Raw genomic sequence first — 27,908 nt, forward strand, 5'->3', positions numbered from 1 at the left:
TGCATGAATGCTTATATGAGGTGCCCAGAGCAGTCAAACACATAGAGACAGAAAGAAGTGGGGTGCCAGGGCCTGGGGTGGGTGGGGATGGGGAGTTATCATTTAATGGGTATAGAACTTCAGTTCTGCAAGACGAAAAAGTTCTGGAGATGATGGTGGTGATGGCCGCACAACAATGTGAAGGTACTTAACGCCCCTGAACTGTACACATAAAAATGATTTAAATGGTACATTTTATGTTTGTACATTTTACCACAAATTTAACAATAAATAATTTTTTAACTTGTCTCTGATTTGGGGGAATCCAAATTAATCCAAGGAGCAGGGTGGGGCAGCTGCCACCACACAGACCCAGCAAGGGCCAGGCTACGGAGATGTGAAGGGTCATCGGTGGGGCCTCCCCCTTCCCTTGCCTCCCTGGCCTCCTTTCCGGTCCTCACTTAACGCCGTGCTCTTTCCCGCCCAGTGCCCCGTCCACGCCGTTCCCCCTGCCTGGGATGCTTTCTGCCAGATCCTGCGTTTCCTCATTCCAGTCCCAGCTCAGACGTCACCTCTTCATAGAGGCCCATGCTGTGTAGCCAAAATAAAATAGCCGCCTTCCCACGTCCTCCCCACTGGCTGTTCGATGCCCCCCACCTTCAGTTTTTATGTTCCTGCCTCCCACTTTCTGGAATTGTTGTATTTACTTGTCCATCTCGCCTTTCTAGCTCATAAACTCCATGGGGGAGATGTGGTGTAGCGGTAATGGCCAGGATGCTCGGAACCAGACTGCCTGGGATCAAATCCTGGCTCCACGCCTGACCGGCTGAGTGACCTTGGGAAAGGTACTTAACCATTCTGAGCCTCAGTTTCCCCATCTGTAAAGGGGGGATGATAAAGGTGCTGAGCCCACTGGGTTGACAGGAGGACTGTTGGGTTGACAGGAATGAGTTAACAAGTGAAAAGGCCTTAGAACAGAGTCTGGAACAGTACTGACAAGAGAGAAGTAAGGGGTCTCATTGTGACAAGTGGTGGGTACAAGGACAAGGCCTACCTTGCTCGTCACGGTACCTGCAGGGCCTGGCATATAGTCAGTACCCTATAAAACCTTAAAGAATGAATGAATCAAAAAACTCTGCAGAGAGATAAGACCTTCACGAAATTCAATTTCATTTCCGAGGATGGGCCTACGGAGCTGAGTCACCTCCCAAGGAGGTAAAAGTCCCTCAAGAGGGCTGCTCCGTTCTCCTGCGCACGCAGGCCTGGGCCCCGTGAGGTGGGCTCAACCCAGCCTCAGGTGCTTAGCTTTTGCATTGGGAACATCCTGAGAACATTCAGGCTGCTTCTGAAGGTCTTGGGAAAGCAGGTAGAAAAGCTGGTTCCCCCCAGTGGTGGTGAGGGCAGCTAGCCGGCCACTGCTGGTATCAAGGGAATACAGGGGGAGGGTGGGCTCTGGACAAGGCCATGTGGGTGCACCTGGGGTCCTCAAATCTGCCACTGCTTCACCTTAAAGTGTGTTCTTTCTTTGTTATTTGTTTGCTTATTTATTTATCCTCCCAAATATTATTATTTTACCTTTCACATTTAAATGTGAAATCAAGCTGGAATTGACTTTTGTGCCTAGTGGGAGGTAAACGTCAAGATCCATCTTTTCTATATCAGTATCCAAATGACCATGTGTTATTTATCCAAAAGACCATTCTTTTTCCACTGCACATCCGTGTCTCCTTTGCCATACACTGGAATTCTTATTTTCGCTCATTTTTGCAGCAGGTGTATAGAAATACAGGCACACCTCATTTTATCGCGCTTTGCTTTACTGCACTTGGCAGATATCGCATTTTTTACAAATTGAAGGTTTGTGGCAACCCTACGTTGAGCAAGTCTATCGGCGCCATTTTCCCGACGGCATTTGCTCACTTTGTGTCTCTGCATTACCTTTTGGTGATTCTCACAATATTTCAAATTGTTTCATTATTATTATATTTGTTACAGTGATCTGTGATCAGTGATCTTTGATGTTACCCCATTCCCTGAGACACAACAATATTGAAATTAGGCCATTTAATAACCCTCCAATGGCCTCTAGGTGTTCAACTGAAAGGAAGAGTCACATGTCTCTCTCTTTAAATCAAAAGCTAGAAATGGTTAAGCTTGGTGAGGAAGCCATGTGGAAGCCATGTGGAAAGCCAAGCCAGGGGACTTCCCTGGTGGCACAGTGGGTAGGACTCCGCACTCCCAATGCAGGGGGCCGGGCTTCGATCCCTGGTCACAGAACTAGATCCCACATGCATGCCGCAACTAAGAGTTTGCATGCCACAACTAAAGAGCCCGTGTGATGCAACTAAGGAGCTGGCAAGCTGCAGCTAAGGAGCCTGCGAGCCACAACTAAGGAGACCGTGAGTCACAACTAAGGAGCCCACATGCTGCAACTAAGGAGTTGGCGCTCCGCAACTAAGGAGCCCGCCTGCCGCAACTAAGACCCAGTGCAACCAAATAAATAAATAAATAAATATTAAAAAAAAAAAAGAAAGCCAAGCCAGACTAAAGCTAGGTCTCTTGCACCAAACAGTTAGCCAAGTTGCAAATAAAAAGCAAAAGTTCTTGAAGGAAGTAAAAAGTGCTACTCCAGTGAACCCATGAATGGTAAGAAAGTGAAACGGCCTTATTTTGAATATGGAAAAAGTTTGAGTGGTCTGGATAGAAGATTAGACCAGCCACAACATTCCCTTAAGGAAGGGCTTAATCCAGAGCAAGGCCCTAACTCTCTTCAATTGTATGAAGGCTGAGAGAGGTGAGGAAGCTGCAGAAGTCTGAAGCTAGTTGAGGTTGGTTCACGAGGTTTAAGGAAAGAAGCCGTCTCCGTAACATAAAAGAGCAAGGTGAAGCAGCAAGTGCTGATGTAGAAGCTGCAGCAAGTCATCCAGGCGATCAAGCCAAGATAACTAATGAAGGTGGCTACACTCAACAGCAGATTTTCAACACAGATGAAACAGCCATCTACTGGAAGGCGATGCCATAGCCAGAGAGAGGAAGTCAATGCCTGGCTTCAAAGCTTCAAAGGGCAGGCTGACTCTCTTATTAGGGGCTAATGAAGATTTAAGTTAAAGACAATGCTCATTTACCATTCTGAAATCCTTGAGCCCTTCAGAATTATGCTAAATCTACTCTGCCTGAGCTCTATAAATGGAACAACAAAGCCTGATGACAGCACATCTGTATACAACGTGGTTTACTGAATATTTTAAGCCCACTGTTGAGACCTACTTCTGAAAAAAAAAGATTCTGTTCAAAATATGACTGCTCATTGACAATGCATCTGCTCACCCAAGGGCTCTGATGGAGATGTACAATGAGATTAATGCTGTTTTCATGCCTGCTAACACAACATCCATTCTGCAGCCCATGGATCAGGGAGTAACTTCGACTTTCAAGTCTTATTATTTAAGAAATACATTTCATAAGGCTATAGCTGCCATTGATAGTGATTCCTCTGATGGATCTGGGCAAAGTCAATTGAAAACCTTCTGGAAAGTATTCACCATTCTAGATGCCACTAGAACATTCATGATTCATGGGAAGAGGTCAAAATATCAACATTATCAGGAATTTGGAAGAAGTTGATTCCAATCCTCATGGATGACTTTGAGGGGTTCAAGACTTCTGTGGAGGAAGTAGATGTGGTGGAAGTAACAAGAGAACTAGAATAAGAAGTGGAGCCTGAAGATGTGACTGAATTGCTGCAGTCTCATGATAAAACTTGTACAGATAAGGAGTTGTTTCTTGTAGATGAGCAAAGAAAGTGGTTTCTTGAGATGGAATCTACTCCTGGGGAAGGGAGTAGATTGTTGAAGTGAAGATTGTTGAAATGACAACAGAGGATTTAGACTATCACATAAACTTAGTTGATAAAGCAGTGGCAGGGTCTGAAAGGATTGACTCCAATTTTAAAAGAAGTTCTATTATGGGTAAAATACTATCAAACAGCATCGCATACTGCGGAGAAACTGTTCATGAAAGGAAGACTCTAAAGTGTAAATATAACTTTTAGATGAACTGGGAAACCAAAAAATTTGTCACTGTATTGCAATATTTGCTTTACTGCAGTGGTGTGGAACCAAACCCACAGTATCTCTGAGGTACGCCTGTCCGGATTTTTTTGTATGTATGTTAAACTTGTATACAACCACCTTGCTAAATTCACCAACTAATACTAACCATTTGTATTTAGAGTTTTTCAGATTTTCTAGTTATATAATCATGTCTTCATGATAATGACAGTCTTAGCTATTCTCCAGTCCTTATGCTACACATTTCTTTTTCTTGTCTGATTGCAGTGGTTAGGCCTCCAGCACAAGGTTGGATAGAAGTGGTGATAAAGATACATAGAACTTGTCTTATACCAGACTTTACGAGGAAAATTTTCAGTAACTATTGAGTATGATGTTCCTTCTCCTGTGCTCTTTAATAAGATACCCCTGCTTCTCCAAGGAAGGGAACGCATGAGATGATGAATGCTTTGGTCTGAAGCAATGGAGGTGCAGCAACTCACCCTGGGGGACCCAGCTCCCCACCATCTGGCCAGGTGACCTGAGCAGCCCACACCACCTCAGCTGAGCCCCTGTTCTCCATCTGTGACTCTGGAACAGCCTCAGCAACCCTGATTCCCTTACGGCTTTGCCCTAAGGACCCAGAAGGATGACTTTTGTGAAAGTGCTTTATAAACTCCAAAGGACATCACAAGGTGAGACAGTGGCCTCCATGTTCACTGTTTGCAAGAGCGAGGATGGCCTGAGGGGAGGATGCAGGAGACTCTAAGCTGAGGGTTTGGGGGTGTGGTTCAGGGGAGAACATGCGGAGGGCAAGGGGAGCAAGACAAGCAGAGGGAAGGTGGTCACTTGAGGTCCTTCACCACCACCCTGAGGCGGGCCTGGGGCTGGGACCTTAAAGCAGGGTTGTTGTTTTTTTTTTTTTTTTGGGCTATGCCATGCAGTTTGTGGGATCTTAGTTCCCCGACCAGGGATTGAACCCAGGCCCTCAGCGGTGAGCGCATGGAGTCCTAACCACTAGACCTCCAGGGAATTCCCAGAGCAGGGGTTTTCCAGCCCAAGGAGGATCAGAATCCCCAGGAGTGCTGTTTGTTAAACACACTGCCTCTGTTGGCAGAGTTCCTATTCAGTAGGTGCTATGGATGAAGTGTTTGTGTCCCCTCAAAATTTGTGTGTTGAAGTCCTAACCCTCCATGTGATGGTGTTTGGAGGTGGGGCTTTGGGAGGTGATTAGAGTTCAATGAGAGGTCATGAGGGTGCGGCCCCCGTGATGGGATTAGTGGCTCCAGGGTTACTGCCTGCTGTGGGTCTGGGATGACCTCAGCAGGATACCGCTCCTCAGAGCCTTGAGCAGGGTTGGGGACAGGGATCAGTGTCTGGCCTGGCCCCTTTCCTCCAATGGCCCCCCATCCTGGGTGGGGGATGCCTGCCCACCCCACCCCACCCCCACCCCACAAGCTGGATGTCCCCTGAAGGCTTTGAGCAAAGTGCGGGGCTGCCTCACTCTTTTTCACCAGGACTCAGCACACATTACCGAGACCATCATTTCATGGGCAGGCTCCTCTGCTCCCACACGTGGAGCACATTTTAGCTGAGACCAGAGAAAAATCTGATTGCTTCCCCCGCACAGTGACAATGCCATCCTGGGCTCAGGCGGGCTCTCCAGCAGCCCTGCCCAGCCTCCCTATTATTGGTGAAGCCAGACTCTCAATTAAAGTGAAAGCTGGCAGACTCAGATCCTAAGCAATTAGGAGGGCCAGGCCTCTCTAATTAACCAGCCAGCCCCTCTCCCTTCCCACCACAGCCTTCTGATGATGAGAGCAGGCAGCCTGGGCATGCAGGCCCAATTAGAGGGGACGCTGCTCCGAGGACCAGCATCATGGGTTCCACCCGCACGCTCATTAGCTTGTGGCCGCCGAACGCTGCCAGGGCTTTTGCTCGGGACACCGCCGTGTGGCCAGGAGCACCTGAGGATCTGCCCCCCTGACATGGATCTGGATGCTTCCCATGTCAGAGATCTCCCCAGCATCCCCTCTCTGCAGCCTGCCCTTGCCCACGCACCTCCTGGGAGCCAGTGCTATAGCCATTGCAAACGGTGGGGAGGTGGAGAGGAGAGAGAGAAATAAATAGGGAGGCACCCCGGAAATTGGTGAGCCCAGAGTGGAGGGCTCCTGATACCCCCAATTTGGTCAGTACCTTGTTAGATCTCTCTTAGCCCCCGAGGGCTGCCTCTGAAACCCCAAACACAACTGTAATTAATTACCCATAATCATTTAACACCCACTGCCTAGAGGGCAGGCATCTGTGTGTCTTTACACTGTATCCCCAACGCCTGCACCAGTATATTGTCATATTTATAGGACAACACATATTTGTTGAAAGAGTGAATAGATGACATTGTCTACCCCTCCCAGACACCAGAGAGCCCCTGTACAAGGGCTAAAGCTTTGCAGGGGGCTGTGAGGTTAAGTCTGGGCCTCCCTCCTGATTCTCCAGAGACTTGGCTCCTAAGCGACCACCACCTGGCAGAGTGGCCCAGGGTGTCCTCCCTGTCTTCTGGGCCTGAATCCTCATAGTCAGGCACTTGCCCAGCCCATTTCCAGCTATATGCCTCTGCTGTGCTGTTCTCCCCTCCCTGGAATGCCCTTGGCTCTGCTTTCAGCCTCTCAGAAGCCTAACCAACTTTCAGGAGCCAGCTCCTCCAGGCAGCCCTCCTGATTGTTCTCAGTCCTGGAAGCCCTGGTCCCAGCCATAGTCAGCATCACTCTAGAGGATACTGTCTGCCCACCTTGACCATGAGGACCAGAGGGAAGTGGCCGTTCTGGACCCTTCTCCTTTTGGATTCCCCTAACCCAGAATTAACTCAGAACAGGCTGAATAAGTGATTGAGTGTTAGGTTCACCTGAGGAACTTGCACAGAAATCAAGTTTGGTTTCCCTGCTTAAGACATCCAATCCTGGACAGCTACAAAGGCTTCCAGAGGCTTTTACATAGATAACAAAAAATTTGGGAATAACTGTGGGAACACCAATTTTCAGTTCAAGAAAACATGAATTGTAGGGAATTCCATGGCAGTCCAGTGGTTAGGACTCAGCAGTTTCATTGCCGGGGCCCAGGTTCTATCCCTGGTCGGGGAAGTAAGATCCCGGGGAGAGGGGTAGGGAGGGGAGAAAGAGAGAGAGAGAGAGAGAGAGAGAGAGAGAGAGAGAGAGAGAGAGAGAGAGAGAGAAAGGGAGGGAGGGAGGAAGGAAGGAAGGAAGGAAGGAAGGAAGGAAGGAAGGAAGGAAGGAAGGAAGGAAGGAGGGAAAACATGAATTCTAAAAAGGTGAACATACGTTGCTATTGGCTGAATTGTGTCCCATCAAAATTCTTGTGTTGAAGCCCTAATCCCCAACGTTACTGTATTTGGAGACAGGGTCTTTAGTAGGTAATTAAGGTTAAATGAGGTCATAAGGGAGGGGCCCTGATCCAAACGGACTAGTGTCCTTATCTGAAGTAGGAGAGAGACCAGAGCTCTCACTCCACCATGTGTGGACACAGTGAGATGGTGGCCGTCTGCAAGCTAGGAGGAGAGTCCTCATCAGAAACCAGATTGGCCAGCACACTGATCTTGGACTTCCCAGCCTCCAGAACTATGAGAAATCAATTTCTGTTGTTGAAGCCACCCAGTCTGTGGTCTTTTGTTATGGCAGCCTGAGCTGACTGATCCATGGGATATCACTAAACCTCTTCTGAGATGTATGTGAGGTTGGTTCTATTTTTGTAACACCTGGGCAGTCTGAACAGCTAGGACCTCAAAGTGAATTAATAATAATAGTGATAATAATAATAACAGGAACCCTTTACTGAGTGTTTGCAATGGACCCGACACTAAGGGCTTCCCTGCATTAGCTCATCTACTCCTCACACCCACCCAGTGATGATGTAGTTCTATCTCCCCGTTTACAGATGAAGAAACAGAGGCCCAGAGAGGTTAAGTGGCTCATACAAGGTCACTGCAGTGTGCCCAAGCTGGAGCACAACCCAGGTCTCTCTGCATGAGAACAGCACTTACTGGCAACCCAGGAGGACCTCCGTCCCCTCACTGTGCAGGACCAAGTGACCTCTAGCCCTGGCCCATTGGGAATCTAGGACCCGCTTTCCTTCCTAAGACCCTCAATCACCCCCCTAACCCCTCCCTATTTGCTTAGAATACATAGAAGAGATTGATTCCCTTAGCGTATGGCCTTTGTCCCTATGTTGCCTTGTCCCCGACCTCATCATCTTCCAATGACAGCCATCGCCACCTAACTCATCTCCTGCTTTCCTTCTATGTCCCCCTGAAACGCACTTGCCAGACAGCAGCTAGGCTCTCCTCTTAAAAACACAAACCAGATCACATTACATCCCTGCTTAAAACGCTCCACTGACATCCCATGAAACTTAGAATCACATCTCAACTCCTGACCTTGACTTACAAAGCTCTTTGTGATTGGCTATGCCCACCGCTCGCTCCCTCTGCCCCAGATGCCTTCATTAGTTCCTTGAACATGCCCAGCTCATTTCTGCCTCAGGGCCTTGGTGCTTGCTGGTCCCTCTGCCTGCAACACTCCTCCACCTGGATCCTCCTGGGGCTGCCTCCTGCTTGTGGTCAGGTCTGAGCTCACAGAGACTCAACCTGAGCACCCTGTTTTAATTCACTACAGAGCCCTAGGTCTACATAACGTTATTTTATATTTGTTTATTGTCTGTCTTCTCCTACCCCTAGAAAACAGTCTCCATGAGAGCAAGGACTTTATCTTGTTCATGGTATCGCCAGAGCCTAGAACAGGGCCTGCACACAGTAGACCCTCTACTATTTGCATAATGAGTAAATGAATGACTGAATGAATGACACGGTCTTCTCAAGGATGGATGAAGATAACCCCCCCAAATGCCCATCATTCAGCTGTGGCCCTAATTGGCACGCTCTCCTCCCACTCTCACCCAGGAACAAGTCCCCTCAGAAACTCAGAGGGCTCCTTATCTCACCATCCAAGCCAGGACCAAGTCTTCAGCCTGCTGTGAAATAAGAACAATTTCAAATAGAAATGTCTTCCTGAAAACCATGGGGTGGGGGTGGCGAGAGTATCTGGAAGAGCATTCCCCCACCCCCACATCCACTGAGGTTCTCCCCTGGGACTCCCACTGTTGCCTAGGAAACGGCTCTGCAAGGAGCAGCAGGTATTAACCCTTCAGCAACCAGGGGCAGCAGCCTGTCTCTGCGGCAGAGGCCCCAAACTTTTCCAGGGAAAGGAGACAAGGCTCTGACAGCCTCTTCATGGTCCCGCAAACCCGGACATTTATAGTAGTCATGGAGTTGAGGGGCAGAAGGAGGAAACAGGCTGTTGGGCCTCATTCTCCCAGGCAGAAGTCACATACTAGAACCCCACCTGCCCAGGTGCTGGGAGCAAGACATTCCTGAGTCCCTGTGCCCAGTACCTCGTTGGTATCTATCTAGTCTAGGCCTATGGAGGCTTGCGGAGGAGCGGCGCCAAAGTGCCCACCCCTTCCCTGACCCTCAGGCCCCTCCCACACCTCCACTGTTCTTGGGACCCCTCACCAGTTAATCCACATTCCTCAGCCCAGTTCACCACATGCGACAGAACAGGGGAAAAGGGACCTTAGCTGAAATCCTGGCTTTCCCACCTATTCATTTGGTACATTAACTTCTTTGCACCTTGGTTCTCTCATCCAGATTTTGAACATCACTGAAAATGCCCTTGTCAAGGCTGCCAATGGCCTCTGCTGCCAAGTCCATGTTTACTTCTTTTTTTTTTTTTTAAAGTTTTTTTTTTTTTTTAATTTTATTTATTTATTTATTTATGTATGGCTGTGTTGGGTCTTCGTTTCTGTGCGAGGGCTTTCTCTAGTTGTGGCCAGCGGGGGCCACTCTTCATCGCGGTGCGCGGGTCTCTCACTATCGCGGCCTCTCTTGTTGCGGAGCACAGGCTCCAGACGCGCAGGCTCAGTAGTTGTGGCTCACGGGCCTAGTTGCTCCGCGGCATGTGGGATCTTCCCAGACCAGGGCATGAACCCGTGTCCCCTGCATTGGCAGGCAGATTCTCAACCACTGCGCCACCAGGGAAGCCCCATGTTTACTTCTTTGACGTTCCCATATTTTACAGTCCTCTCAACTCTTAACGTCCCACCCCACCCTCAGTCTTCTATTCCCTGTTAATTCTTTCCAGAATTTATTTCTTCCTGACATCTTATCTATTACTCTACTATTTACTATTTACTTTATTTATTTACTTTACTATTTACTATTACTGATTATCTATTACATTACTTTCTTTTGGTTCCCTCAGGAGAGAAAGTTCTTTCTCTGCCTTGTTCACCAAAATAACTCCAGGCTTAAGATAATGACTAGCACATGGAAGTTACTTGAGAATGGGTTCTGGTAAAACTAGAGCAAAAAACAAAAAAAGAAAAAGACATGGTGTCTTGGGAACAGTGCTTCTAACCTAGGAGGGCAGTAAAGGGAGGTTCCATGATGACAGCTATGCAGTAACTACTGTAGGCTAGAGCAGGAATAAGAGTCCAGAAGAGTTTCTGGCAGGGAAAAAAAAAGTAGGCTTCACGCAATAGAGAGTAAAATTCAGATGCTAAATAACCCTGAGGACTGGAAGGCACATTATTCTTTGGTCAATGAGAAAAGAAAGGCAATTAGAAACTCCAGGAAAAACAAAAAGTTATTTTAAGAAGTCTTGGACTCAATATTAATATGTGGCATAATTTAGAACAATCAGTGGAGTATAAGAAAAGGAGAAAATCCACTTGGCCTTGCTGCAAAGATCATTCTCATTTGAGTGGCCAGGGATCAAGAGAGCAGACCAATAGAATAAGAAGTATAATCTTAGCAAACTGTTTGGCCCTGAGGAAAATAGTATTTATTTAATGACAACTAATAACATATCCTGAATACTTATATGTCAAACAAGGTTTTAAGAGCTTTGCATATAATATCTAATCCTCACAACTTTCTAAGGTACATATTATCATTATCCCTATTTTATAGATGAGGAAGGTGAGGCTTGACACAGTAAATAAGTTTTCTGAGGTCATACAGCTAGTGGAAGAGTTGAATTCACACCCAAGCCTGTGAGACCCAGAGGTCCACTCCCCAGAGCTGGCACTAGAAGCCTGGCCATTTGACCTTCAGGCCCCAATCCTTCTTGCCAAGAAGCATAGGATACTATGTGTGCACACATGTATGCGTGAACGTACACACACACACACTCCTGGGAGCCAGGATGCAAAGCCACAGAGTAACAGGGCTGGTCCAGGCTGGGAAGCAAGAGCAGGGCCTTACCTTCCTGCAGTCTTTGCAGAACACCGATGAGCTGCCCAGGAAGCCCAGCACCTCCCCACAGAGCAGACACTGGGAGAGGCCATTCCCCATCACATTGCTCCTCATGGTCTCCAGCCGCTCCACCAGCCGCCTGCAGCACAGGACACAGAGTCAGATGGCATGTGCTTCCTGTCTCTAACCAGACCCCTGCCCAGGCGCGGCTGCCACGGGGCCCCAATACTATACCACTTCATGGGGGTTGTTCCCTCACCTGGGGTACTGTTCCCTGCCCCATCCCTTCCCCTGGCTAACTCCTAATCATTCACTCACTCACCAGCCATTAACTGGGCACCTACAACATGCCAGACACTGGGAATATTGTAGCAAACAAGCCAGAGATGGACACGGTCCCTGTTCTTATGGAATTTATGTTCAATAAAGGGAGAAAGTCCATAAACAAGCAAACTGACTTCAGAGGGGGGAGTGTTATGAAATAAAATAAGTGGGGCTGGGAGGGAGCAGGGCATGTTAGGTGGTGATTAGTGAAGGCCTCTCTGAGGACACGTGAACTGAGAGGTAAAGGATGACAAGGACCAAACACGTGAAGAGCTGGGGGAGCATCCCAGGCAGAGGGAACAGCAAGTACGAAGAGCGAGGCCCTGGCGCATTAGAATAGTGAGAAGGCCAGGGGGGCTACAGTGCCTGGGATGAAGGAGGCTGGAGGGGCCAGGAGGGGCCAGATTACACGGGGTTTGTAGGTTGGATTGGTCTTTGAAGTTTGGAGTGTTTTCTAAGATCAACGTGAACCCACTGAAGAGTTTTAAGTAGAGGAGTGATCTGATCTCAGTGACATTTCTAAAAGCTCCCTCCAGCTGTTGTGAGAAGCTGGGATTACAGGGGGAGTCCGGTGAGGAAGCCGGCAGGAGGCGGCGGGAGCTCTGGGTAAGGAGGACGGAGAGCAGGACGGGCTGTATTTCAGAGTCATCGTGGATGGATTTGGGGGAGGAGAGGTAAGAGAAAGATCCAGGATGGAGTAGAGGCTTTTGGCTTAAGCACCTGGGTGGACAGAGAAGCTAGAGGGAGAAAGAGAAAGAGGTCCTCTTTGAACCCCGCTGGGCCCAGGATAGGTGCCTTCCCTTGAGTCCCACGGCCCCTCAGCCCACCGTGACCCCTGTTTCATGACAACCTGTCATACAACACTGCCATGTCCACAACACACGGCCACTTCTGCTTCTGTTTCGTTGGCCGTTGTGTTTCCAGTGCCCAGTGGATTCCCAGTGAACATTCTTGAATGCACGGAAGACAGGGTGTGGGTACGTTATGTCCTGTAACTCTCACAACCGCCCAGCGCAGCAGATGCTGCTTCCCCCCAACTTTGAAGGTGAGAAGATTGAGGCTCCGAGATGTGAAGTCACTTGCCAGCGTTGCACAGCTCCTCAGAGGTAGAGCCAGGGCCACACTCAGGCCGCCCCAAGTCTCACGGCAACTCCACCCTCTCCCCTGGGGTGATCAGGCCCTGCCTGGGCGCCGAGGCTGCCTCTGCCCACCTGCTGGCACTCCTGACTTCCACAGGAATCACCGTCCCTCTTCCAGGGACCTGCAGGGTTCCAGGAGCAAAGCCGAGTTCGGCCCTGGCGTTACCCACTTGTTTCTGGGGGACCCCCTCTCCGTACAGCCCTGTGACTCCCACTCATGGAAACACACAGGATGCACCTCCTCCTTCTGAGATGATTAGCTGCCTCCTGGGCCATTCCTGCCCCAGCCAAACCCAGCGCGCACAGCCAGGGCCAGACGACGTGAGCGGCACAGGGAAGGCAAAGGTGGCAGCCCAGATGGATGGGGGGGGGCGTGCAAATACTTCCCACAGCTGCGGGGAGCCCACGGGGGACACCCCTCACCAGCTCCCAGCACGCCCTCCTGGGGGAGCCGGAGGGATGTGGTGCTGGCCCATCAGTCATCAGCACAGGCACCTCGGAGACCTGCAGAGCCTTGCAGGACCCTCGGGCTAGGCCTGAGAGAGGGAGGGGCCCCAGCCAGGTGTGGTGGGGAGAAAAGAGCAAAAGACAGTTAGTCTGTCAGATACAAACCCTTTTTGTAATGAAATGGTAGTAATACGTCAGTGTTACGGAGGCACAGACAACAAACTGTTTGGACAGCAGTGGTCTTTGTAGTGGTGCTTTCACTTTCTAGAACTGTGCATTTCTACAATGTCTGACTTTTTAAAAATGATCATCTATTTAATAGAAAAAGATAAATAGAAAAAGAACAAGGAGACCAGAATCAAATTAATTCCTGCCAGTGCCCCTGCATTTATGTTTTCCTCCTTGAGCCTGCCTGTGTTTTTCAGATTGTCTAGGAAGTATGAATTGCTTTTGTAATTAAACAAAAAAAAAAAGACACAACAAAACTGAAGACTATGTAGTAGACAGCTCTGGATGCCGGAGGCCGGAAGAGCTTAGAATAAGCTGGAGAGCGGCTCCTGTTGGTCTTTGATGGGAGAACCCACAGTTCAGCCTCCACGTCAATCCCTCCCCTGGCTGAACCACAGGGACCCTCCTTTGTGCAGAGCTAAACAGACCTTATTGTGTTTGATGGCACTCATTCATCCTCCCCACAGCCTGGGGCCCATACATCAGCCGCTATCCCCATCTTACAGAGGGGTATACTGAGGCTTGGACAGGCTGGGTTAGGAATCTGCACACCAGGGGTGTTCAGGCAGAGCTGACTCACTCCCAGTGAAAAGCTGGAACTAGGAGCCAGGGCGCCAGATGCCCAGCCCACTGATCTGGCACTAAATGCCCTTGCTTCCCTCTCCACGGCCTCACTCCTGCCCCATCTTGGGGGCAGCCCTTACCCGATTCTCTGCTGTTCCAGGACGTCAAGCCGCTCAGCCCTCTGGATGACCTGCAGGATGGCCTCCACCTCGACTGGGCTGAGGCACTGGCTCTTCCTCTGCTTCTCTGTCTGGTAGGTGTGCACAGACCAGCCCGTCTGCAGCCTTGAGAGAGAACAACACAGAAGTTCAACCCCAGTACAAACCGGCATCCCCGCCACATCCACAGAGGTCCCCTGAGCACAGTCTGTGTGTCAGGGGCAAGGGGTTCAGACACCAGCCTCCAAACGCTGCCTCTGCCACCCACCAGCTCCCGGGTCCCACAAGGATAGCAGCACCCCCTTAGCACCTCGGGGGGGGGGTTGGGGGGAGACAGGAGCATGGAACGTGCAGAAGGCCACGGCCACAGCATGGGCGGTTTCAAGGGAACAGCACAGAAGATGACCAAGAGAAGAATGAACACCCGGATCTGAGTTGTACAAGAAAGTGAGATGGAGTTTATTTACTATGGGACAGGAAAGACTGGTAATTAGGTTAAAAACAAGCGCTGAGGGTAAAAGGATATTCACGCAGCATTCTGAAAGCTAGAGGGATGCAGGGCAGGAGGGTACCAGCAGCACAGGAGGGGCGGTGAGGGCGGCCAGGGCGGAGAGGCAGGGCTGGAGCCCGGCCCAGAGCCCCAGGACTGAGGGGAAGAACGCCAACCCTTTCTATTTTTCTGGATGGTGAGAGTGGCAGCAGGGGACCAAGCCCCAACTCCCTGCCCTGGGGCCCAGCTTCTCCCAGACTTCCTGTGCCAGGTGGTGGGAACACAGAGACGGACAAGGTGGCAAGGTCACTGCCCTCCAGAACTACAGTCTTCTGGGGGAGACAGATGCCCGATCAGTTATAAAACTATTTATTTACTGAAAAATTCGGAGAGCGATTCATTCAATACCTATTTATTGAGCATCCACTGTGATGCCAGGCTCGCCAGGTGCTGGGACGAGCCACTGGGCAGGCCACGCAGGTGGGCGTGAGGAGGATGTACAAATAAGGGGAATTGACCCAGGTAGGGGAGCAGCTCTAGAAGGGCTCCCCTAAAGAAGCGGCAGCAGGCAAGAGATTGTGACACAGGATGCAGGGCAGGAAGATGAGGGTGTGGATGCCTTCCTGGTGGTTCCCTGAACGGATGGACACTGGTGGTCTCAGGTCACCACCCGGTCCAGCTCTTGCATCCAAGCGCTGCCGACACTGTGTAAGTTAGGAGAGCTGAAAAGCATGTCCTTTCTCTGTGAGTAGAGAGAAAGCCATCCCAGGCTGGTTAAGGTGAAGGACTCAGATTCTGAAGTCCAATGGATGGTCTCATCATATGGCTCTGTCCCTTCCCAGGTACGAGAACTTGGACAGCTGCTCATCCTTGATTTCCTGATCTGTCTCTTTAAGGGATGCCAGGACGATGAAATAAGGAGGGTATATAAAGTGCCCTGTACATAGCAAATGCCCAGTTGCTTAATAAGTGGCAGTTAGTGATGATTTTTGTAATGATCATGGGTGAGACCATTAGGAACAGCTTAACCAAAGAGGTAGCATTTGTGCTGGGTTTTGCAGGATGAATAGGAGCTCCCCCCCATGGAAGCAGGGAGCTGGCATTCAGGCAAAGGACACTGAACGTGCAAAGGCATGAAGGCATAAAGTAATGTGCTGCATTGGAGAGATCCGGACTTCTAGACTGCCTATTTCTCCAATTAAAAAAAAATATGCCTTGGTACAAACTACTATGTACAAATAAATAAGCTACAAGGATATAGTGTACAGCACAGGGAATATAGCCAAAAATTTTTACAGTAACTTCAAATGGAGTATAATCTATAAAATATTGAATCACTATGTTGTACACCAGAAACTAATATAATACTGTAAATTGACTATACTTCAATTTAAAAAAATACCTTGCCCTAGACTAATACTTTTTGAAGTGACCCTCACAGAGCTGGGGAAAGCAAAGAATGGGAACGGGGCAGGACTGGTGGGGACAGGAAGGGAGGCCAGGCCTTGGAGTGGGCAGGGGTACACATTCACCTGTCCTCTGTGCGCTGGGCGGACTCAGGGAGTTTTGGTCTCGAAAAGGGACCCTCCCCCGCCCCACCCTTCTGGTTTTCTCCGTCTGAGCATTTCAGGGACACTGGCGGTTGGTGATTGGCCAGGGGGAGGAAAACTGGAAAACAGAGCCCCCAAGCTCAGGGGCACCCCACCTCCACCATGTGAAAAAGGCAGGCCAAGGAACACGGAGGTGGGAAGACGCCAGCACTGCTACCCGTCCTGGTGGGCACAATGTCTACACAGCCCAGGGCGCTGTGGACCTCCTCCCCCTGGACCCCCGTCATCCTGCAAGGCAGGCCTCCCCATCTCTCAGAGGAGGAAAGAGGCAGGGTGCAGTTAGATGGCCTTCCAAAGGCAAGGTGGAGGTCAGCATGCTTCCTGGCCTGGGGAACTTACATCCAGCGGCTGCCGACAGCCACGCCAGGCTCTCCCAGGGCAGCCTCCGAGCCTCCTTTTCTGCCTGCCTCTCACCCACAAGTCCCGACAGTTTACATCCTCTCATTCGACCTCCTTCCCAGGCTCACTACTCCTGGCCAGTCAGGCCCTGACTCCCGCTTACGGCCATGGCTGCCACCAAGCATCTTGCCCACGGCAGGGCACCTCCACACAGCCAAAGGAGGCCGACTCAAGGCTGCCAGACGTAGACGGGGCTGCAAACCCTGAGGAAGAAACTTCAGTGGCACCCAGAGCCCATCTGTATGTCCCCTCACACAGTGTACATCGCCATCAACTGCTCCTGCTTCCCTTGTGTTCCGGGCTGCATGCTGTCTCCAGGCCTTTGCTCAGGCTGTGCCCTCCACCCGGGGTGCCTGCCCCTCTCCCTAAACCCCCTTTCCACTGGTTCACTCCTGTTCCTTTTTAGGACATCTTCTAGATGTGATCTTTACAGGAGGTTTTTCCTAGATCCCCTCCAAGACGATTTAAGAGTCCACTCTCGGAGTTCCCTATGGCCTGGGCAAAGCTCCACCACTAGGCTTAAACATTATTACAAGGCAAAGTGGGACCTTCTGTCTTGCCCTTTAGAATGTTAAGTCCCAAGGATCAGGCCCTGCCCCATCTGGCCCCTGCCCACCTCTCCATCTTCCTTCCATGCCATTCACCCCCTCGCTCTCTGCATTCAAGCCACAGTTGCCTCCTGCCAGGTCTTCTACATGCCATGTTCCTTCTACCTCAGGACCTTTGCACCTGCTGTTCCTTCTGCCTAGATGCTCTTCCCCCATATTCCCATCTAATATTTACCCCTCCCCCAGGATTCAACATAAGCATCACACTCTCAGGGAAGCCTCCCCCAAATCCCAGATTGTTAGCACCCCCCCTTCACCGAACTGCCTGTTTCCACCTTCAAAGCAGCTGCACAAGGGTAATTATGTGTATCATGTTCACTCCTCCCCATCAGTGCCTTAAGACAAAGGACCATATTGGTCTTGTTTACTGTGGCACAACAGTCCTGGCACATAGTAGGGGTTTAGAAAATGTCTGATGGTGGCTGGAGGATAGGAGGACAGACCTGAGCTGGAGCCAGGGAAAGTAACCTCCCCAGGCCTCACAGAGGCACAGCGCCTGGCTGCGGGGATTTGTAACACTCTCCTTTCAGGAGCCTGGCATTACAAGGCAGCATGCTCCGGGGAGGAGATAAAAGCATTTACTCTTCTAAAAGGTGCTACGGGCTTCCCTGGTGGCACAGAGGTTAAGAATCCCCCTGCCAATGCAGGGGACACGGGTTCGAGCGCTGGTCCGGGAACATCCCACAAGCCACGGAGCAACTAAGCACGTGCACCACAACTACTGAGCCCACGTACCACAACTACTGAATCCCACGCACCTAGAGCCCGTCCTCCGCAACAAGAGAAGCCATTGCAATGAAAAGCCCGGACACCACAACGAAGAATAGCCCCCCGCTCGCCGCAACTAGAGAAAGCCCACACACAGCAACAAAGACCTAACTCAGCCAAAAATAAATAAATAAATAAAAGGTGCTACAACAGCTTCTGGCTGCTGCTGAGCGCAAGACCAGGTCATGGAGAACCAAAGGGAATGCCGGCGGGATCACCAGGGGTCACACTGGGCCCTCCTACAAGAGCACAGCTCTCGCCAGCTCCTCGCATCCAGCCACGGAGGACGCATCATCTCGTCTGGTGTCAGAGGAGAGAGGGAGAGAGGACGGTTTCACCCCTGGTCTCTCCCCCACAGGGGCCACACGGGGGCTAAAAGAGCCAAGCCATCCCAGTGAGCAGGACAAATTAACTGTGGTGCAAAGAGTCCTGCAAATCACGCAGGACTCCACTCTTCTTGGGCATTTCAGATTAATTTTTCTGTCCTCTTTTGATGTTTCAGCTCTGTCCCCTGCAGGCTCACAATGTTTAATTGCAAATTTCTTGAACTTGGTCCCACTTGGGAAATGCTGGCTCCTGTACCCAGCACGATTTGACAGATGAAGAGGCGCTCTTGGGCTTATTTGACCCCAGGGACCCCCAACTCCCTGGAGGGACAGGAAGAGACTAGAAAGCTGGAGAGGCATCTGGGAGCCCCTGGTCTCCAGCCACGGAGGGGGGCAGTGGGTGGAGATGGGCTGATCTAACGACAGCCGAGGGGTCACCAGGCTGAGAGATAACAGGAAAACTGGGGGCAAACCAGAACAAGAGAGACCCTGACACGAGCATGGCAGAGACCTGGGATGCTTCAAGGCTGGTTGTGTGTTTCAGCCCAGAGGGCAGCTCTTCATAAATTAGACAAGCCTTTGGTCTGTCAACTCAACTATGAAGTGGGCGCTCAACTATGAAGTGGGCATCCAGAGATCAAAGGCTCCCCGCTGCCAGGGACTCAGGGACTGAAGGCTCAGTGATGGGGGATTTATACTCCTAACAGAGAAGGTAAAGGAAGTGGCCTGGCTCCCTGGAGCCTACTGTGATCGAAAGAACATAGGCGTGGGGTCAGATGGACCCAGGGGAGTCCCAGCCCTGCCACTCACAAGGTGGGTGAGGACCTCAGCCTCACTGTCCTCATCTGAGAAATGGGAATGCATTCCATACGGCAGTTAAATGAGTGAATGGCTGTTAGGCGCCCAGCTCAGCGCCAGGAGTGTGGTGTGTATTAGACGGGCACTTGTCTCCAAACTGCTCTTTCTGGGGGCCTGGGATTGAATCTTGTTAAGAAAGGAGGGGAACTAGGAGCGGGGGAGGGAAGGGAGGGCCCGGCCGAGCCTTAGAGGTACTCACTTGGCTCGCAGGGCAAGCTGCCGATCATTGGGGCAAACCCACTGATCGTTCCCACTGCCGAAGATGGTGTCGGCCATGACTTGGGACACCCAGCCAGGGTGTGGAGTCACATCTGAGGGGAGAAGAGGGAACAAGAAAGAGCATGTCATTGGCTGGGGTACGGACGGCAGACAGGGTCCCTCAGACACCCAAAACCGGTACTTCCAACCTATCCCTGTCCGTTGCCGGCCCCTGCCCCATCCCCACCCCGTCCCCGAGGATGTCTGGAATCTCACCAGCAGAATCACTCCTCCAGCTAAATGCTATTCCCTCAAAGCTCCTCTTTCAAAAGACTCGTGATTCTGGGAGGGGTAGCTAGGTGGATCACGCAGCTAAGTGACAAGGTTGGACTTGACTGGCAGGATGTCAAAGGGACAGAATCGGAAAGGAGAGAAGAGGTACACCTCAGCAGTTTTCAACTTAGCGGGCAAGCCCCAAGGGCGTTTGATCCCTGCACCCTCCAAGTACTACCCCTGCTTTACTTCACGGGGACCACAATGAAAACGGCCCCCTTGGGAATCCTGCAGGGAGGAGACCCTGCTCCAGAGCTTGCTGGTGGCTTAACTTGTGCAGCCTAGCTTAGCTGGCTTTCTCCTTGCCACCAACGATGTGCGTTGGTGGGGAGAGTAAGGAGGGGAAGAGAGAGGGATGAGTTTGAGGGAATCCCAATCCCAGAGCAAAGACGAGGGGCAGTACTGAGTTATCCACACTCCCCTGGTCTAATCCCCTCCAGACCAGTGGTTCTCAAACACAGGACTCCTTTACACTCTTAAAAATCACTGAGGTTGGAAATTAGTCTGGCAGTTCCTTAAATGTTACACAGAGTTACCATAAGACCCAGAAAGGACTTTGAAGTATAAACACAAGAGAACAGGAAACATATGTCCACACATGAAATTATACATGAATATTCACAGCAGCATTATTCATAATAGCCAAAAAGTGGAAACAATTCAAATGTCCATTAACTGATGAATGGATAAAATGTGTACAATGAAATATTGTTTGGTCATAAAAGGGAATGGAGTACTGACACAGGCTACAACATGGATGAACCTTGAAAAGACGCTAAGTGAAAGAAGCCAGTTACAAAAGACCACATATTGTATGGTTCTATTTATGTAAAATGTCCAGAATGGGCAGATCCATAGAGACAGAAAGTAGATTAGTGGTTGCCAGGGGCTGGGGGTGGAGGGGAGGGAGGAATGGGAGTGACTGCTAACGGGCTCAGGGTTTCTTTTTTGGATGATGAAAATGTTCTGGAATTAGATATTGGTGATGGTTGCACAACTTTGTGAATTCACTAAAACCATTGCACTGTACCCTTTAAATGTCTGAATTTTATGGTATGTGAACTACATCTCATTAAAAAATTCTATAAAAAAATTCTTGAGAACTCCAAATGATATGGGCTATATCTATTGATATTTACCATATTAGAAATTAACACTGAGAAAAAATTTTAATTGTCAATTCATCAAAAAATAATAAACCCGGGCTTCCCTGGTGGCGCAGTGGTTGAGAATCTGCCTGCTAATGCAGGGGACACGGGTTCGAGCCCTGGTCTGGGAAGATCCCACATGCCACGGAGCAGCTGGGCCCGTGAGCCACAATTGCTGAGCCTGCGCGTCTGGAGCCTGTGCCCCGCGACGGGAGGGGCCGCGATAGAGAAAGGCCCGCGCACCGCGATGAAGAGCGGTCCCCGCACCGCGATGAAGAGTGGCCCCCGCTTGCCGCAACTGGAGAAAGCCCTCGCACGAACCGAAGACCCAACACAGCCAAAAATAAATAAATAAATAAATAAATAAATAAGAAAATCCTAAAAAAAAAAAAAAAAAAAAAAAAAAAAAAAAAATAATAAACCCATGATGGGCTTCCCTGGTGGCGCAGTGGTTGAGAGTCTGCCTGCTAATGCAGGGGACACGGGTTCGAGCCCTGGTCTGGGAAGATCCCGCATGCTGCAGAGCGACTAGGCCCGTGAGCCACAAGTGCTGAGCCTGAGCATCTGGAGCCTGTGCTCCGCAAAGGGAGAGGCCGCGATGGTGAGAGGCCCGCGCACCGCGATGAAGAGTGGCCCCCGCTTGCCGCAACTAGGGAAAGCCCTCGCACAGAAACGAAGACCCAACGCAGCCAGAAATAAATAAATAAATAAGTAAATTAAAAAAAAATAATAATAATAATAATAAACCCATGAGATGCTCACATATTTAAAAACTATATTTTCAAAACAAAAACAGTTAGTGAGAATAATGGTATTGTTTTGCATTTTTAGAAATCTATGTAATGTTTGGCTAAACAAAAGTCAGTAGTCAGTTTCATATCTGACATTTCATTCAATCTTTTGTGATATGTAGATTTGCTAAAGTATGTGAAGGACATCTAGACTCTCACAGATACATGCTATAGCTGGGAAAGGGTGGAGTATTTTAATAGCCTTCCCAGATAATTGTGGACATTCTTCTTTCATACTGTACACAAACTCAACAGATGGTAGTTTCTTAAAGATTAGTTCCAATGTGGCATTCATGCCAATGAACTTTTCACCTGTATAGTTGTGAGAGAACTTGACCAAGCGTATTATTATTATTAAAATAGTTTTTACTTTGTGGACCCCCCAAAAGGCGTTGGGAACCCCCAGAGATCCCTGGACCGTGGTTTGAGAACTGTTGTTCTAGACCAATGTCACCTATTTCTGTGATGACCAGCAGGGGGCAGCATGCAGACTGCAGCTAACTGACCCACTCAGGGACCAAGCCCACTACCTTGACCGCAGTGGGCTCTCTATTCCACTCGGCTGATCCAGGCACCCACTCCCCATTGTCAGCCACCTTGAGAGCGAGACCTGAGTTAACCCAGGCCCCAAAGAGTCGCGTGTGGAGTCCCCATGGCCAGGCCCAGTGCTGGGAGGGCTGCTGGTGCCCCTGTCACCAAAGGCCTCCTCACATTTAAAGTCTTGACCTTCTCCCAAAGGAGACTCACATCCAGTCCAGGAAAACACAGGTGGGCTGAGAAATGACATGCTCATCAAACAACCTTAAACCAGTCCCATTTCAGCTACAATTTGTTTTGCTGATTTTTTAAATAAGTTCTGTTATCTTGTGAATAGCGCAGTCACACTGCTGCACGGGTGTGAAAAGCGTTACTCTGTTCCAAGTAAACATTTAAAACACACTCATCTCAGTAGCCCTGTTTCCTTATTATTTTTAAAAAATATTCTGGGAGCTTCAAGAAATGGAAGTGATGGGGTGTCCCTAAGGGGGACAGGCTGTGCCCAGGGTTAACTAGGTGTCCATTGCCTCATAGGCACTGCCATTCCTGCCGTGGCCTGCAGGGGGCACCGTGTCTCGGACCACTGCTCCCAGCACTAGAAGGCCGAGCCTTCCTGCCAACCCTGCTGCAGCTGGGTGCAGTGAGTATGCAGGTGGCCCCTCTGCTCTGCCAGGCACCCTCACAAAAGCAGGGATGCACCCGTGGTGACCCAGAGGGAGGGGCAAGCCGGGGAATCTCAGGGTGGGAATTCCATCGTCTGCAGAAGCTTCTGAACCAAAAGGGAGTGGAGCTGAGCCTGGGCAGGAGGTGGGAAGAAAGAAGGGACCCTGTGCTCTCATGCTCGAACCTTCACCTCCTTCACAGCGGGACAGGTAGGGACGTCCAGGAGACAGCAGCAAACACAGGTGGAGAGGCAGCAGCACCTCACTGCCCCAAACACATCACCCCCAGATGAACCTCTAAAGAATGAACTTCTTTTGTCCCCTTTGGGTCACTTCTTTTTTTTTTTTTTTTTTTTGATGTGGACCATTTTAAAAGTCTTTATTGAATTTGTTACAATATTGCTTCTGTTTTATGTTTTGGTTTTTGGCCGCAAGGTATGTGGGATTTTAGCTCCCTGACCAGGGTTCAAACCCATACCCCCTGCATTGGAAAGCGAAGTCTTAAACACTGGACCGCCAGGGAAGTCCCTGGGTCACTTCTTAGGGGGCCAGAGTTTTGGGATCACTGACAAGAGAACCCCCAAACTTATATTTATCTGTCCTCTGACCCATCTGAGGTCTATTCCTTTTCTTTGCTTTGTTTTTTTAACTCGAGCCAAAATGACTCTGCAGCCACCCACAGGATCTGTTCTGTTCTTCATCAATCTAATTATTTTTTGTTGGGCAGAAGAGAAGAGAATGAGGATGAGAGACTGAGAAAAGGTCACACCTATGCGGGTCTGCTAACCCTTAACCAATACTACTTTTTCTGCATCGGGTCACCTTGTGCTATAAGTATGAAGGGAAAGGTTTCGTGGCAGTGAGGATGACTCAACTAAGAGAGAAAAGACCTGGAAAGTCTGGCTTTTATGCAAACTTACTGGAAGACCAGGAACAATCAGTTATTTTCCCTGGGCCTCAGTTTTCCCATTGGTACCCGAAGGAGCTGAGACAGACAGGCTGGACGGATTGCCCTGGGCAATTCCAACAGATTCCCCCCCGCCGAGCTGCAGGAGGGAGGCAGGGATAGCAGGCGGGGGACTGGAGAAGGATCCTGTGGTGGGAGGTTGGTCGCTGCTCCAACCCGGTGGGGGGATCCGAGTCCCCACCCCAGCCTGGTCCCCGGGACAGGGAGGAGGAGGCATCCTGGGTCCCCCACCCTTCTCGCTTCTGGAGCTTTGAGGAAGATGAGCCCACGGAGCCAAACACCTCAGAGAGGTCCAGGGAGATGAGAGATGTCCCCTCCCGGGGCCTGGGGCCTTGGGCACTGGTGGCAGGGTCTTCGACGATGGTAAGCTCGCGGCTGAGCATGTCCACAGCGGTGGCTCCGAGCAAGAACTCAGGCCCCGTCCAGGGACTGCGGTGCCTGCCCCGGGCTGTGGCTGGCACCTCGGAAGGCACAGCTGTCCCTCGCCCACGCGGAGCAATCTCGGAACAGGTGGTGGGAGGGGAAGGGCAGCTTGGGGAAACATGTCTTAGGAAACTGCCAACAGAGTCAGCTTAGGTTCCCCAAACCTCTGCAGTCTGAGCTGGCTGCCAGCTCCTCGCCCGCCAGTTGGCCCCTGTCCCCGGCTTCCCACACCCCGCCTTCTGCCAAGCTGTGTGCTCACTACCACCCAACACACCTTCTGGGCTCTGCTCCGCCTCCAGCGGGGACCTCGAGGAGGAGCAGGGCAGGAGGTGCCCTTCCCAAGGTCCAGGCCCTCTTAAGAGCTGGGTCCTTCAAACTTCCAAAGAGCGGTCCATGTGAGCGGAATACGGACCGCATCCTTGTACTGACACACTTCGATCTGTCCTGGACAAAAATCAGATGATGAGGTGACTTCCCTGGTGGCACAGTGGTTAAGACTCCGCACTCCCAATGCAGGGGCCCCAGGTTCAATCCCTGGTCAGGGAACTAGATCCCACATGCATGCTGCAACTAAGAGTTCGCATGCCACAACAGAGGAGCTGGCAAGCCGCAACTAAGACCCGGAGCAACCAAATAAAGAAAGAAATTAAAAAAAAAAAAAAAAGAATGGGATTTTTGCATAAGAGAGGTATAGATCCAATTTGGGAAAAAAAAAAAAAATCAAATGATGAGGGACCAAAACAGGGGCTTAAAAAAGGTAAGTAAAAAGCAGGAAGGCGAACCCACACATTTACAAGTGGAAATGGCCCAGAGCCTGGAGGGGGGCAGAGGCAGCAGGGTCTGCAGGCGGAGGGCTGCATGGGGGCTCTGGCTTTGCTCTAAATGAGGGGAGAAGCAGCACCTGGGGCCCGGCCTGTCTCGGAGGTCCTTCCAGCTGTGAGAGGGAAGAGACTGAAGGATGGGTGTGTGTGTGTGTGCGCACACACGTGTATGTGGGCTCCCTGGGGGGCCTGCATCCTCTCTCCATCCCTGCACAGGGCCGGCTACAAAGTAGGTGTTTAGTGAATAAACTGCAGTGGAGCTGATTTCATCAGACAAATGGCCTTTCCCAGACAAGCAGGAACTCAGACAACACGCCAGACACGCTCGGAGCAGGGCTGGGTTCTCACTGTGTTCTGTGGCGTGTTCACCCCCAGGCGGTCTGTTCCTCAGGATTCCCCACGTGGTAGTTAGCGCCCAGGTGCTCCGGCTGAGCCACCTCCCTGCAGAGGGGCCCACCAGGGCCTCCGGGTGCCGCCTGCACCCCGCTGGGCGAGACAAGCTGAGCAGCACCCTCCCCAGCGCTTCTAAACCCTGCAGCCCAAGGGCTCAGGGGACCCTTTGGGGGACAGAATCACAAGTTGCCTGGTGCTGGTTTCCTGAGAAAATTCCTAGGGGGTAGGGGTTTGTGAGCCCCAGGAAACCTTCAAGGCAGATCTATGAAAGCGAACATTCTTACAGGGAGATCAACTCTCCTCTCCTTAAACTCAGAAGCGTGTCACCCTGGCGTTAGCTGCTGCAGGCCAATGATGGCATCACAGCTGACTCCACTGGGCAACAGTCAAAACGCAAGCTCCCGCGGTCTCTCCCGGGCACTGCTGCATATGCACCCTAAACGCACTCAGCACCCACCCCCAGATGAAGACTCACCATCTTCGTGTAAGATCTTCCCACGTTTTCCTAGGTATCTGTATACAGATTTTAAATAAAATCGGGTTCTTACTACACACGCTGTTTGCTCTGCTTTCTTATCATACTGCACTTTCTCACCTTATTAAAAGTCCTCAGAGGGGCTTCCCTGGTGGCGCAGTGGTTGAGAATCTGCCTGCTAATGCAGGGGACACGGGTTCAAGCCCTGGTCTGGGAAGATCCCGCATGCCGCGGATCAACTAGGCCCGTGAGCCACAATTGCTGAGCCTGCGCGTCTGGAGCCTGTGCTCCGCAACGAGAGAGGCCGTGATAGTGAGAGGCCCGCGCACCGCGATGAAGAGTGGCCCCCGCTTGCCAGAACTAGAGAAAGCCCTCGCACAGAAGCGAAGACCCAACACAGCCATAAATAAAAATAAATAAATAAATAAAAGAGCAATGTACATACCTTAATTTAAAACAAACAAACAAAAATGCCCAGGGTTAAAAACGACATGGCAAAATGTCAAAACGTCATGTTTAAAAAAAAGAAAAAAAAAAAAAGTCCTCAGAAACATGATTCTTAATTGTAACTTAGTATTCTGGATATATTTTATCACTTTCCTCCTGGGGGAGGCACACAGATTGTTTCCAATTTTGTTCTATTATATTCAGCCCTAAAATGGATATCCTGGGACATAAATCTTTGTGCCCACTTCTGATTATTTCCTTAGGATAAATTCCCCAAAGGGAAAGGAAATGTATTTTTTTTTGAAATGCACCTCCAAAGCGCATCTAGAATCATTCACTACAAAAAGTTCTGCTGCAGGCAGCTGTGTCCCGTCGGCCTCATGTGGACTTTTGTATTTTCAAACTCAGAACTCAGAGATGGAAGAATCTGTCTGTAAATCTCCAACAAGTTGCTTTTAATAATGTGTACAGTCCTAATCATTAAAAAAAAAAAAAAAAAAAAGACCTCTTCTCTGCAAACATTCAAGTCTACTTAAAAGAAGGCTTCTCCCTCTTAATGGACTTTGTGGGTTTAGAATCTGGTGAAGCCACACCGGCCTGAGAGCCTGGTGACCCGGTGGTCAGGTAACACCTCGCCAGCTGCGTTCTCTCTACAGAGGGCTGGGGTCTCCACCTCCACACAGGCCCGCAGAGAAGATGAAATGAAAACACAAGCCTGTAACCTCCAAAGAACAGCTCCCATCATTACTAACCCAGGAAAACACTGCCGTTTGACCCAACCTTCCAAATCTTACAGTCTCTTTAACACAGCCTGGAAAATGTTTCTAGCCTGCAGCTGTCTCTGAGATGTATCAGATTCTGAAAAAGATACGGGAGGGCAAAACAACCTGCCCCTCGAGAGGATCACACCCACGCACAGAGGCTCTGCCCTGCCTACAGGACCACAGGGACAAAGGCAACTACCAAGCAAGGAGAGCTCCTCATGGCCCGCACCTCCTCCGGGTGGGGCTCTCTTTCCACCTTCAGACCCTGGTGTTTTCACCTCCTTGGTTTTATTTCAGGGAAACTTTCACTGGTACATACAACTGAGCCATGTCTGACGCCCCAGGCTGGGATGTGAATGGAAGAGCTTTCATGGAGCCGTAGGGTCTGACCTTGTGGCAAGAGCAGAGATGATACAGGGAGAACAGCGAGAAAGAGGCAGGGGGGATGGAAGGGCTGCAAGGAGCCGCAGGGTCTAGGAGGGGACACCACGTGCAAAGGCAAACACAAGTCACCAACAAGTGCAGGACGCCGGGTCCAAACAGCCACTGAGAGAGAACAAAAGTGCATCTTTCCACACGGGTGCAGGTGGGTCTTCTGGGAGCGGATGAACCAGGATGAAGGAGACATGAGGCCCAGCCAAGAGCAGCAGCCATCCCACAGACTCAGAAGCAATAAAG

The 27,908-nt window shown here is 50.4% G+C and overlaps 1 protein-coding gene across 4 annotated transcripts in view; it reads right to left on the reverse strand.

The window, feature by feature from the left end:
• RPH3AL (rabphilin 3A like (without C2 domains)) overlaps positions 1–27,908 on the reverse strand; it is a 121,482-nt gene that overhangs the window by 73,979 nt on the left and 19,595 nt on the right. For all 4 annotated transcript variants that reach the window (XM_057535871.1, XM_057535870.1, XM_057535872.1 and 1 more), the window contains exons 2-4: positions 19,471–19,582; positions 14,195–14,338; positions 11,362–11,491 (exon numbers count right to left, since the gene is read on the reverse strand). In XM_057535871.1, coding sequence (XP_057391854.1) covers positions 11,362–11,491; positions 14,195–14,338; positions 19,471–19,547 — 351 coding nt within the window. In that variant the 5' untranslated portion in view covers positions 19,548–19,582. The remainder of the gene's footprint in view (positions 1–11,361; positions 11,492–14,194; positions 14,339–19,470; positions 19,583–27,908) is intronic.

This window comes from Balaenoptera acutorostrata, chromosome 20, assembly GCF_949987535.1.
Source record: "Balaenoptera acutorostrata chromosome 20, mBalAcu1.1, whole genome shotgun sequence".
In the NCBI taxonomy this organism is placed as follows: domain Eukaryota; kingdom Metazoa; phylum Chordata; class Mammalia; order Artiodactyla; family Balaenopteridae; genus Balaenoptera; species Balaenoptera acutorostrata.